Source organism: Paralichthys olivaceus, chromosome 6 (assembly GCF_024713975.1).
Source record: "Paralichthys olivaceus isolate ysfri-2021 chromosome 6, ASM2471397v2, whole genome shotgun sequence".
Classification (NCBI taxonomy): Eukaryota; Metazoa; Chordata; class Actinopteri; order Pleuronectiformes; family Paralichthyidae; genus Paralichthys; species Paralichthys olivaceus.
Genome location: NC_091098.1, coordinates 1308924 through 1326523, shown reverse-complemented (window position 1 = coordinate 1326523; position 17600 = coordinate 1308924). Strand labels below are relative to the sequence as shown.

Sequence of the window (17600 nt, the reverse complement as noted above, 5' to 3'; positions counted from 1 at the left end):
TTTAATACTCCTAATGGTCATTATGAGTATTTGGTCATGCCATTTGGTCTTACTAATGCCCCTGCAGTCTTCCAGGGTTTAGTTAATGATGTTCTGCGGGATCTACTCAACGTGTCTGTTTTCGTATATCTGGATGACATTCTAATTTTTTCTAAGTCCAGGCAGGAGCATGTGATGCATGTACGCCAGGTTCTGCAGAGGCTCTTGGAGAACCAGCTTTTTGTTAAAGCGGAGAAGTGTGAATTTCATGCTTCAGAGGTATCCTTCCTAGGTTTTATTATCAACGCTGGCAACATCCGGATGGACCCGGCCAAGACCAAGGCAGTCGCTGACTGGCCAGCTCCATCCACATGCAGGGAGCTTCAGCGCTTCCTGGGATTTGCTAACTTTTACCGAAGGTTCATTCGTAATTACAGTTCGGTGGCAGCTCCCCTCACTGCCCTCACCTCCCTCAGTAAGCCCTTCCAGTGGTCCTCCGGGGCTGAAGCGGCTTTTGGTGAGTTGAAGTCACGCTTCACCTCTGCTCCCATTCTCATTTTTGCAGATCCCACTCGCCAGTTTATCGTGGAGGTGGATGCCTCGGACACCGGTGTAGGGGCAGTCCTTTCTCAGCGGTCGGCTGAGGACCATAAAGTTCACCCATGTGCTTTCTTCTCCCGAAAACTAGATCCAGCAGAAAGGAATTATGACATTGGGAACCGGGAGCTTTTGGCAGTAAAACTTGCACTAGAAGAATGGAGACATTGGTTGGAGGGGGCAGAGCAACCATTTGTGGTTTGGACTGACCACAAAAACCTTGAATATATCCGATCGGCCAAGAGACTGAACTCTCGTCAGGCTAGGTGGGCTCTCTTCTTCAACCGTTTTGATTTCTCCCTATCATACAGACCAGGTTCCAAAAATGTCAAGCCCGATGCTCTGTCCCGTCAGTTCCAGTCAGAGGATTCTCCATCCCAGCCTGAAGGTATCCTCTCCTCTGCATGCGTCATCGGGGCGGTAACCTGGGAGGTGGAGAATAAGGTAAAACGCTCCCACACCGAACACCCTACTCCTAGTGCTTGTCCAGAGAACCGGTTGTTTGTTCCAGACAGTCTTCGTTCTGAAGTCCTCCAGTGGGGGCACTCTTCTCGCCTGGCTTGCCATCCCGGGGTGAGATGCACTTTGGCCCTGCTTCGACAACGCTTCTGGTGGTCTTGCATGGAAAGGGACACCAAGGAGTTTGTTGTTGCTTGCCGTGTCTGCTCTCAACAAAAGAGCTCTCACCAAGCTCCATCCGGTCTCCTTCATCCTCTGCCAGTTCCTTGCCGTCCCTGGTCTCACATTTCTTTGGATTTTGTCACCGGCTTACCACCTTCAAACGGTAACACAGTTATACTCACTGTTATTGATCGCTTTTCCAAAGCTGCCATGCTCATTCCATTACCCAAATTACCTACCGCCAAGGAAATGGCTGAAGTTTTGTTGCAACATGTGTTCCGGCTGCATGGCCTCCCATCTGATGTGGTCTCTGACCGGGGACCACAATTCACATCTCACTTTTGGTCCGAGTTTTGCAGGATGTTGGGGGCTACTGTCAGTTTGTCATCTGGTTTCCACCCACAATCCAATGGTCAAGCAGAACGCATGAATCAGGAAATGGAGACAGCTCTGCGCTGCCTTACTTCCCACAACCCCTCCTCCTGGTCTGAGCAGCTCCTGTGGATTGAGTATGCTCATAATACCCTGCCCAGTTCAGCCACTGGTCTTTCACCCTTCCAATGCTCCCGGGAGTACCAACCACCACTCTTTCCAGAACAGGAACGTGAAGCCAGCGTTCCCTCAGTGCAGGCATATGTCCGACGGTGTCGGCGCACTTGGATGCAGGCACGCACCACACTCCTGCGCTCTTCCGACCGTTACCAGCGATCGGCCAATCGACATCGCAATCCTGCACCCTGGTACACTCCAGGACAGCGCGTCTGGCTGTCGACACGGGATCTTCCCCTCAGAGTAGAATCCAAGAAGTTGGCTCCCCGTTTTGTCGGCCCGTTCCGGATCTCTAAAATAGTTAATCCTGCGGCTGTCCGTCTTCGTCTTCCATCTTCCATGAGGATTAACCCCACATTCCATGTTTCCAAGGTCAAACCTGTCAAGGAGAGTCCACTTCAGTCCTCCTCCAAACCCCCACCACCCCCCCGGCTCATTGACGGGGCACCTGCGTACACTGTCCGTCGTCTCATCAAATCCAGGCGACGTGGTAGGGGAGTGCAGTATTTGGTTGACTGGGAGGGTTACGGCCCCGAAGAACGCTCCTGGGTCCCTGCTCGCAGCATCCTGGATCCAGCTCTCATTATAGACTTCCACCGGGCTCATCCTGAGCAACCGGGTGGGACGGCAGGGGCCGTCCCTAGAGGGGGGGGTTCTGTAACGTAGTCACACTAACACTTAGTTTGTTTTGTTTTTTTGTTTGGTTCCATGTCTCATAACTAACTCTCCTGTCATTTCAGGGCCTGCCCTTCTTCCTGCCTTGCTATCACGTCATTTCCCTCACGTGGTTTTCCCCGCCCACCTCCTCACCTGCAGTTCATTTGCTCATTAGTTCCTCAGTATAAATACCAGTCATTTTCACTCGCTCCCTGCCAGATTGTCTAGTGTGTTCTTGCCTAGCTATCCCGCGTTATATTCTGTGTCCTTGCCTGCCTGTTCCTGACCTGACTGCTACCCTGCTTGGATTTTTGGATTCCCTTCTTGCCTGCCCCTTCGGATTTGTTTGCTGTACTGACTGATATCCTGGTTTTGACCTCTGCCTGTCTTTTCTCTGCCTGTTGGTGAATAAACCACGTTGCCCACACTAAGACTGTCTGTTGGCGTGCTTTTGGGTTCTCCCTTGCCAGCACCAGTGTGCGTGACAAAGATGCCAACAGGAGTCATGAGGCAGCTCACATCTGTTCTGACGTCTCTTCGTGTTCTGCAGATTAAAACACAGTGTTAGAAAATATTTTGCTCAACACTATTTAACGTTAGCTCACACACTAACTTCAGCTACAACTCACTACTGCTCTAATATACAGTATGTGGACATTATGTGACATATGTGACAACTGGTTTTTCAGATTATTAAACTTGAACTTTACCCCAAATGGTGAAGCTAACTGTGTTAGCAGCTAATTCTCGGCACATTTGGGTGCTGTGGTCTGTAGCCGTTTTAGGTTGGCATGTTTACACTCCTTGAGTTGGAGGTAAGAGGTTAGACCCAGCTCTTCCATTTTATCCAAATATGGTAACATTCACCTCAGCCTGGCTCCACACCGCCAAGATGGTGCTGATCAAATTCGAAACTCTCAGCATCAAAAAAGCACTTCACAAACCAATGGGTGACGTCACGGTTGGTTGCCACTTGGTTGTAGATAGGGGAAGTGGAGACCTATTACAATAGTAAACTACATTACTATTATAAATGTCTTTCTTTCCTTTCTTTCTCTTCCAGCTGTCCCATCAGCTCCACAAAATGTCATCTCCATAGTCAATGAGACCTCTCTGAGGCTAGAGTGGAGCCCACCACAGGAGGCTGGTGGTCGAGAAGATGTGGTCTACAACATTATATGTAAGAGCTGTGGCAGTGGACGAGGCAGCTGCACCCGCTGTGGAGATAACGTGCAGTTTGTCCCACGCCAGCTGGGACTGACCCACACCCGTGTCCACATCAGTGACCTCCTGGCTCATACCCAGTACACCTTTGAAATACAAGCTGTCAATGGAGTGTCTGACCAAAGTCCATATTCACCACAGTACACATTTGTCAACATCACCACCAACCAGGCTGGTGAGGCCAAGTCATTATTTTGCACAGGATAATTTTACTTGATTGACTGCTGAATGATTTAATTAGTAATCATGAGTAGATACAAAACTCCAAGTTCCAGTTTCAGTATTATTATATTGTTTAAGCTTCACTGTCCATCACTGCCCATCAGCTTGTCTGCCCATCAGTACCTTTTCAACTGCCTCTAACACTGCTTACTTTTTCTTCAGCACCATCAGCAGTGTCCATTATCCACCAGGTCAGCAGAACTCCTAATAGTATCACACTGTCCTGGTCCCAGCCTGATCAGCCCAATGGAGTTATCCTGGACTATGAACTACAGTACTATGTGAAGGTACAACAGTATTAAGATCAGAATCATGTTTTATCGCCAAGCAGGTATACACATGAATGAAACAGCTGCCAGTCACCAGTTTCACGGACTGGTGACTGGCAGCTGTTCGTGTACAGGGAGAAGTGATGATGGTCTGGGAAGCAGAGCAGGGATGAAAGTGTTGAATGTAGAGCTGAAGTACAGAAACAGGATCCTGGCATAGGTTCCTGGGGAGTCCAAGTGCTGGAGGACGAAGTGGAGAGCCATATTTGTTGCATTGTCTACAGATCTGTAGGGGTTGGAGATATCCTTGAGAACAGAACAAGGCGTTCAAAGGACTTCATTTCCACAGAAGTCAGGGTGACAGGTCTGTAGTCATTAAGTCCTATGGTCCTTGGTTTGTTTGGGATGGGGATGATGGTGGTGGATTTGAAGCAGGCTTGCACATGACATTCCTCCAGTGAGGTGTTAATAATGTTTGTGAACACTGGAGACAGCTGATCGGCATAATGCTTCAGAGTGGATGGGGGTCAGGTCTGGCTGCTTTGCGGAGGTTCTGTCTCCTGAAAACTGTGGTAGACGGGGAAGGGGGCACTGTGGTGGGCATGTGTGGAGAGTCACAGACCCCTGCTGAGCTGGTGTTGGTGATGCTCTTGGGTGGGGGCTGGTCATCATGGGGGATGGTGTCAGTTCTGTCCCTTTGTCTTGGAAAATGACAGTAGAACTCATTCAGCTTGTTGGCTAGGCGCAGGTCATTAGTGTGGAGTAATAAAGGTTTGTAGTTTTATAAACTGTCTGAGTCCTTTCCAGACAGAAGCAGAGTCGTTAGCTGAGAATTACTATTGGAGTGTGTCTGAGTACTGTCATTTAGCATCTCTCACCGCACTGTTAAACTTGTACTTGGACTCTTTAAACCTGTTCCTTTCCCCAGTCCTAATTGCCTTCTCCTTCACCAACCCTGACTGTCTTGAGTTTGGCTGTGAACCAGGGTTTGTAATTTTTGTAACTCACCCTGGTACCTGATGGGATACAGCAGTCCTCTCAAAAACTGATGTAGGAAGTCTGCAGAGATGCATTAGCGCTCCAGCATGTCTCCCCCTCCTTCTGCATTTCATTGTGTTGGCAAAAGCAAGCGCATCTTTACCAGAATATCCAATAATTCCATGGATGACCTCAAAAATTATGGGAAAAAATCTGCGGCGTTAACACACAAAACAAGACAAAAAAGTGTACACAAACTCACCGAGGTGGTTGTGCGCCATCTTGGATTAAGGCACCGATGCCAACAGCAGTTACTCCACATTTCTCCCACATTTGATAGAGACAATGCTCTAGTGACTCATTTATGGTTCAAATCGTTATCAGCCTTTACTCACAGATTTTATCTGATTATTTTTAGGTTTATAATTTGTGATGCATGTTTTTCAGAACCATGCAGAGTGGAACTCATCTCTAACAAGGAGTCAAACCAACACTGCAGTCATACAAAGCCTGAAGCCTGGAACTATTTACATCTTTCAGGTTCGTGCTCGGACTGTTGCTGGATTTGGACGCTTCAGTGGCAAAATGCACTTCCAAACAATGACTGAAGGTAAGATTGATAATCAGAATTTAAGTTCAGTTCAATTACTTTCAAATCAATTAATTTTTATTTGTGTAGATTATTATTATTATTATTTTTGTTATTATTACTATCTGAAGGCCAATACATAGTAAGGTTTAAATGTTACAATATTTACAATATAATTGAGAGAAACCAACAGTAGCTAACAGTTCCCACCATGAGCAAGCACGAGGTGATAGTGGAGAGAAAAAAACATGGAAGTAAAGAATGGGGAAAACACTTCCAGAAACTCATTATCGTTAATCATGCCAGGGATGAAGTCTGCATGTTAAATGTTGTTTTTTTTCGTTTTTGTTCTGTTTTTTGACCTTTAGATGAATATAATTCCAGTATCCAGGAGAAGCTCCCTCTCATAATTGGCTCAGCTGCTGCAGGGGTGGTTTTCATCATTGCCATCACTGTCTTTATCATTGTCTGCAACAGGTGAGTCTGTAATATAGCACAACATATCATATTGTTTTTTTAATAATCTCCTTAATGTTTTGGGCTGTGCAAGAACAATAATACAGTATCATTAAACACAAACATTGTGCAATTATTAGATAAATTGCCTGGAAAATATATTTTATTGAGAAATATTGCACAGATGGAGATTGTTTATCAAGGTAGAGGGCTTAACACAGATACAGTCCTTGTGCGTTAATTCAGCCAACAGATCAATTCAGTTCATTGTAGTGGTGGTGGTGTTGAGGGGGAAGGTGGTCGTCATGTGTAAAGAGAGAGAAAAGGAGAAGACAGTTCCTTAGTTGGCATCATGGTTAGTTAGTTTTATAGCCATTTTATTGGGTGGTTGGTATTGAATGTGGAGCTTTAGTCAACAAATATCATCTGTGAATAAGTGTCTCGCTGATCCAGGTGGTGCTGGTCCAAGAAGGCGGGAATGAAACTTTTGATGTGTGACCAAATTATCTCTCAATGCATTTCATTACTATGGGGGTCAGGATCATTTGACGATAGTCATTCAGGGACTTGCCTGTTTCTGCATGGAGATGATTGTAGCTGACTTGAGGCAGGATGGGACAGTGGCCTGGTCCAGGGAGATGTTAAACAGGCTTGTAAAAAATGACTGTCAACTGTCACAGTATTTCAGAACCAGTCCAGTAACCCAATCAGGTCCAGTAACTTTGCTGGGGTTGATATGGCTTAGGGCCTGTCTCATCTTGTTGGAGTGATGTACCAGTGCACTTGGTGTAGCCTCCTGCAATGTCAGCTTATTAATGGGTTGGTTTTGTTAGAGATAAAAAGTCCAGCACAGGGCCAGATTCTGAATCCAGACTTCTATTTCAACACGTAAACTTCACAATTACTCGAGTCCCAAAAGTGTTAAAAATAATTCACTTGAGATTATCAAAGTTCAATGTAATAGAGTTTATTCTTTCACAAGAGATAAACCAGAGCTGGCTCCGGAGCCAAACTGAAGACTAAACCTTGGTGCTTCCTCTTATATGGCCCAAGCTCACCTCCTATTTGCTAAAGTCTTTTCTCCAATAAGGTGAGTTTCTTCACCTCCTTATTAGCTTAAACGTATTGTTGCATTCCAAAATAATGGTGTCATGCTTTCCAAAATTTGGAGTCTCTCTACCCCTACTGGTCCTTATAAGTCAGTTTTATTGGTGTCAAATGTAGACTTGTCTATACTTGCCTTAGACACCAATAGATCTGGGGAATCTTTGGGATTTCCAGACTGCTTGGAATCTCGGCCTGCAGCTGAAATGACACATGATTGAGTCAGATATTTACATATGCATTTATCAATCCTATCGCCCTGTTGTAAAAACTGTCTCTCAGTCTGTGTGTCCATGACCTCAGGACCCTGAACCTTCTGCCTGAGAGCAGCGGCTCAAACACCCGGTGTCCTGGGTGTGTGCTGTCTCTGAGGATGCTGCGTGCCCTCCTGAGACAGCAGGGGGTTGTAGAGGTCCTTCAGGGAGGGGAGGGGGCGGCCAATGATTCTTTGGGTGGTTTTAATGACACACCGAGTAAATATGAAGCAAACTATTTCTGTTGAAAAACAGATCGTCAGGGAGAGATGAGTTAGCTGTGTGTGTTGGACAGGTGTTGTTATCTCTGTAGTCTGTGATGGTTTTCATGCAATTCATGCAATGCCTTCCCCAGGTTTGACCTCAATGTTTTATAAGCTACTGGATCAGCTGAGCAAAAAGCATTATAATGTGCCTTAGACAGATTCTGAACATCCTTGTCCATCTATGGTTTATGGTTGGAGTATGTGTGAATGCTCTCAACAGCAGTAACATTGTCCATGTATAGTCCAAAATGGATGAGGGATAAGGCATTAAGTCTGTATAGTTGTTGTCAGTGGCCTTAGTTTGAACAGGTCTGTCTGAGTGGTCAAAGCAGTCCTGTTGTCTGGACATGGCTCCCTCTGTCCAGACTGTGACAGTCCGTACTGTGGGTTTTATCCTGGTGATTAGGGATTCGTATGCTAGGGTCAGGAACACAGTGATGTGGTCAGACTGTCCATGATGGGGAGATGGTGACTCTTTGTAAGTATTTGCTATGTTGCAATAAATATGATCTAGCTTATTGCCTCCTCTAGTTGGAAAGTCCTCAAACTTATAGAACTTCAGTAGCACAGTCCTATGATTGGTGCAATTAAAGTCCCTAAAGGTAGCCTGTTTAATGACACGCTTGCCTCACTTTTGCTTTCTGATTTGTCTCCACCTGCACTGTCTCCTCACTGGGGTAATTCAGGCAAAACTCCTGCTGTGTTGTCTCACCTGGATGGTAATCCTGACAGGTACTGGTGTGTCAATCAGCTCATGCAGAATGTTCGGAGGTAGAGAGGAAATAAAGCTATTCGCTTTGATGTCCAACATTTCCTGTGTTGTGAGATAATCCTGGCTGAATAAACCAATTGAGGAGGAGTTGATGGCTTCATAAAGATTAAGATAAAGAACATAAAGCAGACGGGAATTGCACTACAAATTACAGTCTGATTGTCCTGTAAACATTACTTTGTGAGGCCTGCTAAGCTAGTTGCTGTTGTGTACGAGTTGAGTGACAAATAGTCCTAGCTAGCAAAGCATTGCTGGTTTTAAATAATCAAGAACAATTAACAATTTGCAGGTGTGATTAATGCAGCGGGATGAACTCAATGTCGGCCCCACATAGCTTTTTACCTTCCAAGAACCTCTCAATGTCCATGGGCTTTGGGTTATCTTTGGTTGTTGTGTTGTAACTAGGGGTGGGCATTCGATTAAATTTTCTTAATCAATCGCCGGGAGAATAAACGATCAATTTTCGCTTCATCAATAAAAAAAATGTATTAATTAAAATACATTATTTAACTTTTTATATATTAAAAATGCAATGAAAATACAAAATACAGCATGTTTTTCCTCGATGAGATCTTTATTACGAGAAAAAGGAGGAGCCTGTAGCTGCGAGCCGGCACTCTTAAACACAATTGACCCTCGTTTGTTCCAAAATAATAATAATTTAAAAAATCACGTTAAACAATAACTTAACCAAAAACATAATAATACTTGGGTCGGACAGGTTTTGTCAAAATGTAACTCAAAAACTATCCAAAAGGCACCAAGTGTAAAAAGAGGGTGAGAGAGAGATAGCCTACCTAACAATTAATTAGGCTACTTAACAAAGCCTCATAAAAATCCCTAGTAGCCCAATACGCACACTACGCATGTTGCATAGGGCCCCGCAAACTAATAGAGGCCCCGTGAAAAAAAAAACAAAAAAACGTGACGACGTGACCGTCCGTCGCGGACGTCAGATTCCCAGTGCATGTGCATCAGCCCAGCAAGATGAAGCGGAGTTATCCCTCTGTGTGCGTTTTGCTGGCTTCTATAATTTTAGTTGTTGTATAGTTACAAATGCACTTATACAAAGTGGAAAGTAATGGATAAATATTGACTAAGATTGAATTTTGTTTGCTTGGATAGCCCACAGGCAGATATAGATGCAGATATCTTAGTGAATAAATAAAACTCCATGGAGGTCTGAACCGGCTCTGATTGACACAGAGTAAATCCTGTAGATGAAGAAGTCTAAGAAGTCAGGAGGAGGTTTAAGAAATACTCAATCAAAGAAAAAACATGTAACATACACACCTTAAGAATCATCATGACTTCCAGGCACTGTGTGACAAAAGCTTGTTGTTGGTTAATCATCACTGAGGGAGCCTGGTGACCGCCAAAAACACCCACTCTGAGGTGACTGATGTTGCCGGGATGCATAGGTACCTCCCAGCATTAGTCGAGCATTTCATCGATAAAAAAATAACGTCATCAACGAAATTCTTAACAATCAATTATCAATTTGTCGATTAATCATGCCTATCCCTAGTTGCCAGTGCTGCTACTGGTGGCATTAGCATGTATCAAGTCTGACTTTTTATTTTAACTCCCTACATTTGAACACAAATATCTATACTTTCTACTCCTTACATTCTCAAAACTGGATCGTTACTTGTTTTTATGCTTTTACGCACAGAGCACCTCTTGCTCACTCGCTTGTGCCCTGCCTCGGGAGACACGCAGGCCCTGCGGCGTGTGTGCTGTCGGGGGGGCAGAGCGAGACCCTAACCATCCAGAGGTTGGTCGGGCTGCTGTAATGGTAATGATCCTTCCTCAGGATCACCTACGGTAACCTTGTTACAACTTTGACTCCCGCTAGATAATCAAGTTTGATCATGTTTTCGGTGCTCTGCCAGGGCTGTGACCAACTCTGGCGGGGCCGACCAAGGACCTCACTAAACCATTCAATGAGTAGTAGCAACGGGCGGTGTGTACAAAGGTTAGGGAGTTAATCAAGGCCAGCACATTCCTCATCCATTTATTCCCTGTAAAAAATTATCCAGGTGCTCATGCAGGACCTCGGTGCAGTTCAGTTTATATTATTCTGTCAAATGAAATTTGGCAGCAAAACTAAATTGCGTCCAGTGATTTTTCTCTGTACCAGCACTCTGCATGTTGTTAACAAAAGAGGAAAACTATCCTAATTTGTTTTCCTACAACTTTTGTTATCAAAAGAGGCATCGTGTATCATTGAAGTTAAAAATTCATTTTTACTTTTGTACTTAAGTACATTTCAGAGCTGGTACTTTTTTACTTTTCCTTGAGTAAAGGAGTTGAATCAGTACTTCTACATTTACCAGAGTCACCTCTTTGCCACCTCTGCTCAAATCACCATTCCCCTGGAGGTGAAATCATATTGTTACAAAACACCATGTCAAAGAAATATCACTTTTATTTGAATTATTTTCACTACAAACTGTTTGATACAATTTAGCAACAATAAACTAAACCGCATACTAATTGTGCTGTAAAACTAAACAAAGAGCTAAAACAGCCTAAACAGGGTAAATGTGATAATACAGAAATACTAATGAATAGAGGGCTGAACAAGCAAATTGAGTTGAAATATACTATAGTTTTAAGGTAACAGAAACATATGGCATCATATTTTATTTGTTCTTTTGGTGTTGACAAAGTCATTGATAAAATATTGTGTGTTGTAGGTGCCAATGGTCTTTTTTTAACATTTCCTTTGGTTCATCATCCAAATCACATAGTCATGCAAGCCTCTGTGTTTGTCAACAGCAGAAGGAATTCAGACAGACCAGAAGCAGAGTATACAGACAAACTCCAGCATTATAACAGTGGACACAGTAAGTACTATTTACTTTCCACAGTATGTTGTCACTGTAATGTTTAATTTTTTAGGGGGGAAGAATACAGTTACGGCCATGTAGTAAATTGGCCAAGGTAAAGATTTACATCTTAAAAATCTTAAAAATCATGATGCTTTTTCAGGGACTAAGAAATTGGTTAACGTCCAGCTATAACGCAATGAATTTCCACAACTTTCCCATAACCGGACATGATGAGCTTGTTTCACTGTTTTGTTTACTAGTTACTAGTATCGAATGTAAATGTTATGCTTAGGTTACGCTAATAGCAAAACTGGGCTGGCCTCAAAAATTTATTATATGATTGGTTAGTTCAGTTGTCACTTTATAAACTAACTCACACTACAATGACCTTTTGTACAGTACTGGTCCTAACCAATAAATGAGCCCACTCTGACCTTTTTCTTTTTTTCTGTCAAGAGACAAAAATAAAAATATTTTTAGACAGTAAATCTTTCATTTCTGGAGAAAAGTTGATGTATCGGGTCCCTCTTTGAAGGCCCAGAAGGTCCTAGGGGTATCTGATGTTGTGTGTTCTCTCTGTTGAAGTGTCACCAGGAATGAAGATATACATTGACCCCTTCACATATGAAGACCCCAATGAAGCAGTCAGAGAGTTTGCCAAGGAGATTGAAATTTCCTGTGTGAAGATTGAACAAGTGATTGGTGCAGGTAAAGGCAAACAATGCATGAAAAGGAAATTAATCCAGCCAGTTAGGAGCCAGTCTAATCCAGTTTTACCAGTTCTCTGTGTTTTGATGGTCAAAGAACGGGCTCTCGGCCAGACAAACTGGTTCAGAGTTCAGAGATCATTGTGACCAATAAACAAAACCAACCACAAATTAGTTGTGACCACTTAGAATTTGAAGTCACTTCACTGCTCTGTGGGAAAAACACAGTGTGTGTTGATGCAGAGCTAAATATGTTGTTTTTACCTAGTCTGAGTTTACACATGTATCCCATCACACGATGTGTGTGAATGTGTGTATGTGCATGTGTGTATGTGCGTGTGTGTATGTGCGTGTGTGTATGTGTCTGCATGTGAGTGTGCTTTTCAGCTCAAGAGAAAGAGGGGAAGAGTGGATTGGAGTCGGGAAGTGGACGGCGAATAAAATGATGAATGCGCGCAGCTATGAAGAAAGATTTTACTATTTTAGGAAAAGTATCTATCATTATGTGTTGTGAGTGTGAGTGTTGATAATGTGGCGTCATTTCAAACAAATCACCATTTTAAACCGTAGCAAGTCTGAGACGTCAGCTGAGTTTGTGTTGCTGTGTGTCAGCGTGAGAGACAGAGAGAAGTAAGCAAGCGAACATTCAATGAATAGATATGTGTGCCAGTTCCAATATAATCATCTTATAAGATTCTATTGATGTGTTGCATCATGTTCTGATTCTGATTTAATGAAACTCAAATACATATTGAACCCTTCCAATCTACAAATAGCTTAAAGCTGGTAAATGTCTTACTTTAAACTGAATCATATAGATGAAGTAACTTTTTCAAGCCTGAAACCCACTTGTTGCTGCCTATATTTTATCATTAAACAAATGCTTAGCCATAGTGAATGGGTGTGCACAGATTACACTGACTACTCTTGTCTGCCTTTCAGGAGAGTTTGGGGAAGTATGTAGCGGAAACCTTCATCAGCCTGGGAAGAGAGAGATCCTAGTGGCTATTAAGACACTAAAGACGGGCTACACTGAACGCCAGAGGCGGGACTTTCTAAGTGAGGCATCAATCATGGGCCAATTTGACCATCCCAACATAATCCATCTAGAGGGGGTGGTGACCAAGAGCAGCCCTGTGATGATCATTACTGAGTTTATGGAGAATGGATCCCTTGACTCCTTCCTCAGGGTAAAGGAGCCATACTGATTAAAGGGAAAATTCCCTTACTGGCACTGATTGCCATCTACTCATCCATTGCATTTTCTACATTCAAGAGAGTATATTTTGTATATGTGTGAAGCCCTGCTAATGGCAGTCATTTGAGATCATTGGACATGGGTGTTACACTGCAATTGCTCCATATTGTAGTGCCAGTGAGTGCTGTATAATGGTGCATCCTTGTCAATAGGACGTGGATGTGGCTGAGGGGCAGAGTGGTTGTCCTCTGACCAGAAGGTCAGAAGTTCAATCCCCAGTCTTCCCATCTGCATGCCAAAGTGTCCTTGGGCAAGATGCTGAACCTGAACTGCCCCAAAGAACAACAAAAAGTGCTACAAATATGTAGCACACAAGTATGAATGGGTGAATGGTAAACTGTAGTGTAAAGCGCTTTGAGTGGTCATCAAGACTAGAAAAGCGCTATATAAGTACAACCTTTTACCTCAATACATTTTAAATGGTAAATGGTCTGTATTTATGTAGCATTTCAAACAATTTACACCACAAACACTTTACAGTACAGTTTGCTATTTACTCATTCAAACATATTCAGAGTGCCTCTATTAGCACCCCTTTTTTCTATGAGGGGCAATTTGGGCTTTAGCAACTTGCCCAAGGACACCTTGGTATGCAGATGGCGAAGACTGGGATTGAACTGATGACCTTCTGGTTGGAGGACAACTGCTCTATCCCTCAGCCACAGCTGCCCAGGAGTTGCTTTAAAGGGTCATATCTAAGTGCATATTGTGCCTAACAGACACATGCATTGCCACTCAAGCACATTTGCTGTTTAAATGTTAGGAAAATGACAATTGTGTCAATCTTTGCACTACTGTGCACCAGGTGTAAAATAGGGCCTATAGAACTAAATTCAGTCTGCATGTGCACGTAAAGACACAATGGGCTCATGAACACAGCTAGCAGTACTGGTCTGCTTGTTTCTTGTATACACTTGGTATATTTCCTAATATACAAGTTTGCAATTGCTGAATATTTTGGTATTCTTCATAACCCACTGTTAATTTCAGCAATAAAATCATCACCAATCATTGACAATAATTTATTAAGAATCACCCAAAGCGTGTGGTGAGACAAGGAGCTCACATCTCAAACCAGTATCAAGTGGTTAATTTGTAGTGCATTTGTTGGAATTTGCTCAATATACAATAGTGAGTAATGTTCATTCATTTGCATTTTTTAATTCAGCACTAAACTTTATATTTTATTTCTTCAAGCAAAATGACGGGCAGTTCACAGTGATCCAGCTGGTGGGAATGCTGCGTGGTATAGCTTCTGGCATGAAATACCTGTGTGACATGAATTACGTCCATCGTGATCTGGCAGCCCGGAACATCCTGGTCAACAGCAACCTGGTGTGCAAAGTGTCTGACTTTGGTTTGTCACGCTTTCTTGAGGATGATACTTCAGACCCCACATACACCAGCGCTCTGGTAAGCCTTCATCAGACTAGTTGAAAGGTGTCATGTCAATTAAGCTGTGTCAGTGGAATATGGTATTAATTGATCTATAGGCTGATTGGATCTGATTACAATAAACATCATATAATTCTTTAACGATTTAGAAGCTTGGCTCTGCACCTTGGAACCTTTGTTAGCTGTCGTTAGCCAGGCCCCTTTAGCTGCTGCATAGCCACCTAGCTTATCCGCCATTATCAGTCCCTCAACATATCCCGAGCAGCCGGGAACCCAGGGCAGCTCAGAGACTGTCCAGAGGAGGCATAGTGCTAAGTCAAAGCCCGTGATGAAGGAAGCACCAGTTTACGCTTCAAACTCGCCCCTCAACAACACACCCATTGAGAAACAAACTCTGGTCTTTGGTGACTCAGTTTTAAAAAACGCGAAGTTAGCATCAGCAGGGACTACAGTCAATTGAAGCTGATTGCTAATGCATAAAGTAAATATGGTAACATTGTAATTAACATCAGCAGCAGTGTGTGCATTTGCTGTTGGAAGTTTGTTAAAATACATGTGTGGAAGTGGCAAAAACATCAACACTAATTCAAAATGACAGACTTCCAGTTAGATATAACTAGTAACCCCAAGAGTCCTTTTTGTAAGTTTGCATGTTACACATAAGTTTCCCAATTTTGTGACTCTAGGCAATGCGTGCCACAGGGGATACTTCATTGAAATCCTAATGGGGGTGCTATTGAGCTATTTTACCATACCTACTGAATATTGACACACAACTCTTATCAAGCATTTTACAACCAAATTCCTGTGTCATGACAAAACATTTTGAGGCCATGCTGCAGATGAAATCAAAAACTTTAAGGCCACTTCATCATGGACATGGTTAGAGTGATTTTGAAATGAATCTGCCAAAGTCTATAGAAGGACTTAAAATACAACACTGTCTGTTGACCTCCACACTTGCTTCTCCCAGGGAGGAAAGATTCCCATTCGGTGGACAGCTCCAGAGGCTATCCAGTACAGAAAGTTTACCTCCTCCAGTGATTGTTGGAGCTATGGTATTCTCATGTGGGAAGTGATGTCATATGGAGAGAGGCCCTACTGGGACATGAGCAATCAAGATGTGAGTGAAGCCCTTCAGGACAAGCAGTTTTTATATTTTTGTACATATGACTGAACTGTCATAGAAAGGTGATAAGCCTGTGTCCTTAATGATTTTTTTTTATGGAGCTTAATTAACTCTGTGGGAAATTGCATTTAGGCAATGCAAGATAAATTAAAATGAACTCGATAATTTTGCCGGCCTCGATATATAGCCATGTGCATGCGTGTTTGTTTTCCTCGTCTCTCGCCTCCAAGCAGGCTGGATGACAAGAGTGTTCACTCTGTGCTCGGTCTCAGCACCTGGGGGCATTTGTTCCGGAATGAACGGAGTGAACCCTCTTGTCAGTCATCCAGCCTCTTTGTCTCTGTGGGGGGGGGGAGGCGGGGCCGCTAGCATTAGCTACACATGCTACACACACAGAGTGCAGCGAGTGAGCGTCGTGCGGAGCAACGCGAGGAGAAAAGACGATTGCAAAGTCAAATGCCACAGCCCCGGTGTGGGAATGTTTCGGCTCCAAACCGAATGAGCAAGGTTAGCCCATCAACACAGACGAGCCAGTTCAAAAGTGGTGGCAACGAAAAAAGGCAACCCAACAAAGTTGCATGCCCACCTAAAGCATCACCACCCGACCCAGTGTTCCCAGCTGGGGAAACAAAGTGCACCTCGAGATGCAGAGCCTTCGTCCCGACAGTCAACACTCACTGATGCGTTCGGTCGACAAAGTAAATATAAACGGAACAGCGCAAAATGGTGTGCGCTCATTGAAAGTGAAGTTCGCTACATCGCTAAAGATAAAAAACACTGAGAAATAAAAGTTTATTGTATTTGAAAGGGTGTAATTATTATGATATATTATCATGTTGACAATAATATCGTTTATCGGCAATAATTTGTGTGACAATATATCGTCCAGCAAAATTTGTTATCGTCCTAGGTCTAATTGCATTCAGTTAATTTTCAATTATTCTGAGTGGCTTTTCAGAAAGTAGAAGTAAATTGTAATAGTTTTTCAGGGTAATACCAGGCCAGGCTAGAAAGGTGCCTTCAGACAGAAAGAAGACAAACAGTACCTACCAATGACTTAAAAATAATTTTATTTAATTTATGGAATTTAAATTGATTTATTGTTTTAATTTATAAATTAATTTACTTCATTTGTAAAATTATTGAATTATCAAAATTTAACTAAAGTGAATAACAATTGAAATTAATTAAGATTAAAATTTTTAACAAATCTTAGAAATATGTGAAAATTGTATTTTGATTCTTAATTGAAAATTGATTAAATTAATTTCAATTAAAAAATAGATATTCTCGGTAACTTTAATTTAAATCAATATAGAAAAAGAAACCCATAATGTAAAATACTACTCTGTGCATATGTGTCGGATGAGAATACTGAATACTGAATCTTTTAATTGTGTCCAGTAAAAGAAGAAATACTACACAAGCATGGGGAAACTGCTCACCCAGTCCTGTCATCATAAATTTTACTCTGAAACAACTCCAACCATTACATTTGCAAATGTTATCAAGTTATTGTATTTACCTCCTGAGACAGTCTTCTTGCCCCTTTATACTGTGAATTTTAGCACAGCTGTAACATTTTGGTGAACAAAACCAAGTGGCTCTTGTATGCAGAAATTAGCTAGCTTACAGTAATGACTACAACATGTTGTCTTAATATGCTTTATATCATGGTTTTATTTCATTTCGTTACACTAATGTGTCCTAACATGTATTTCTGCACCCAAATAGGTT

General features: G+C 42.7%; 1 protein-coding gene across 2 annotated transcripts in view; it reads left to right on the top strand.

The window, feature by feature from the left end:
* Positions 1–17600, top strand: part of LOC109643917 (ephrin type-B receptor 2-like) — a 60908-nt gene that overhangs the window by 33187 nt on the left and 10121 nt on the right. The window contains exons 5-13 of one of the 2 annotated variants that reach the window (XM_069526653.1): positions 3467–3802; positions 4012–4136; positions 5544–5706; positions 6054–6162; positions 11325–11389; positions 11960–12082; positions 13024–13271; positions 14537–14752; positions 15708–15857. In XM_069526653.1, coding sequence (XP_069382754.1) covers positions 3467–3802; positions 4012–4136; positions 5544–5706; positions 6054–6162; positions 11325–11389; positions 11960–12082; positions 13024–13271; positions 14537–14752; positions 15708–15857 — 1535 coding nt within the window. Of the gene's footprint in view, positions 1–3466; positions 3803–4011; positions 4137–5543; positions 5707–6053; positions 6163–11321; positions 11390–11959; positions 12083–13023; positions 13272–14536; positions 14753–15707; positions 15858–17600 lie in introns of both variants that reach the window. The other variant, XM_069526652.1, reaches the window with a different exon arrangement.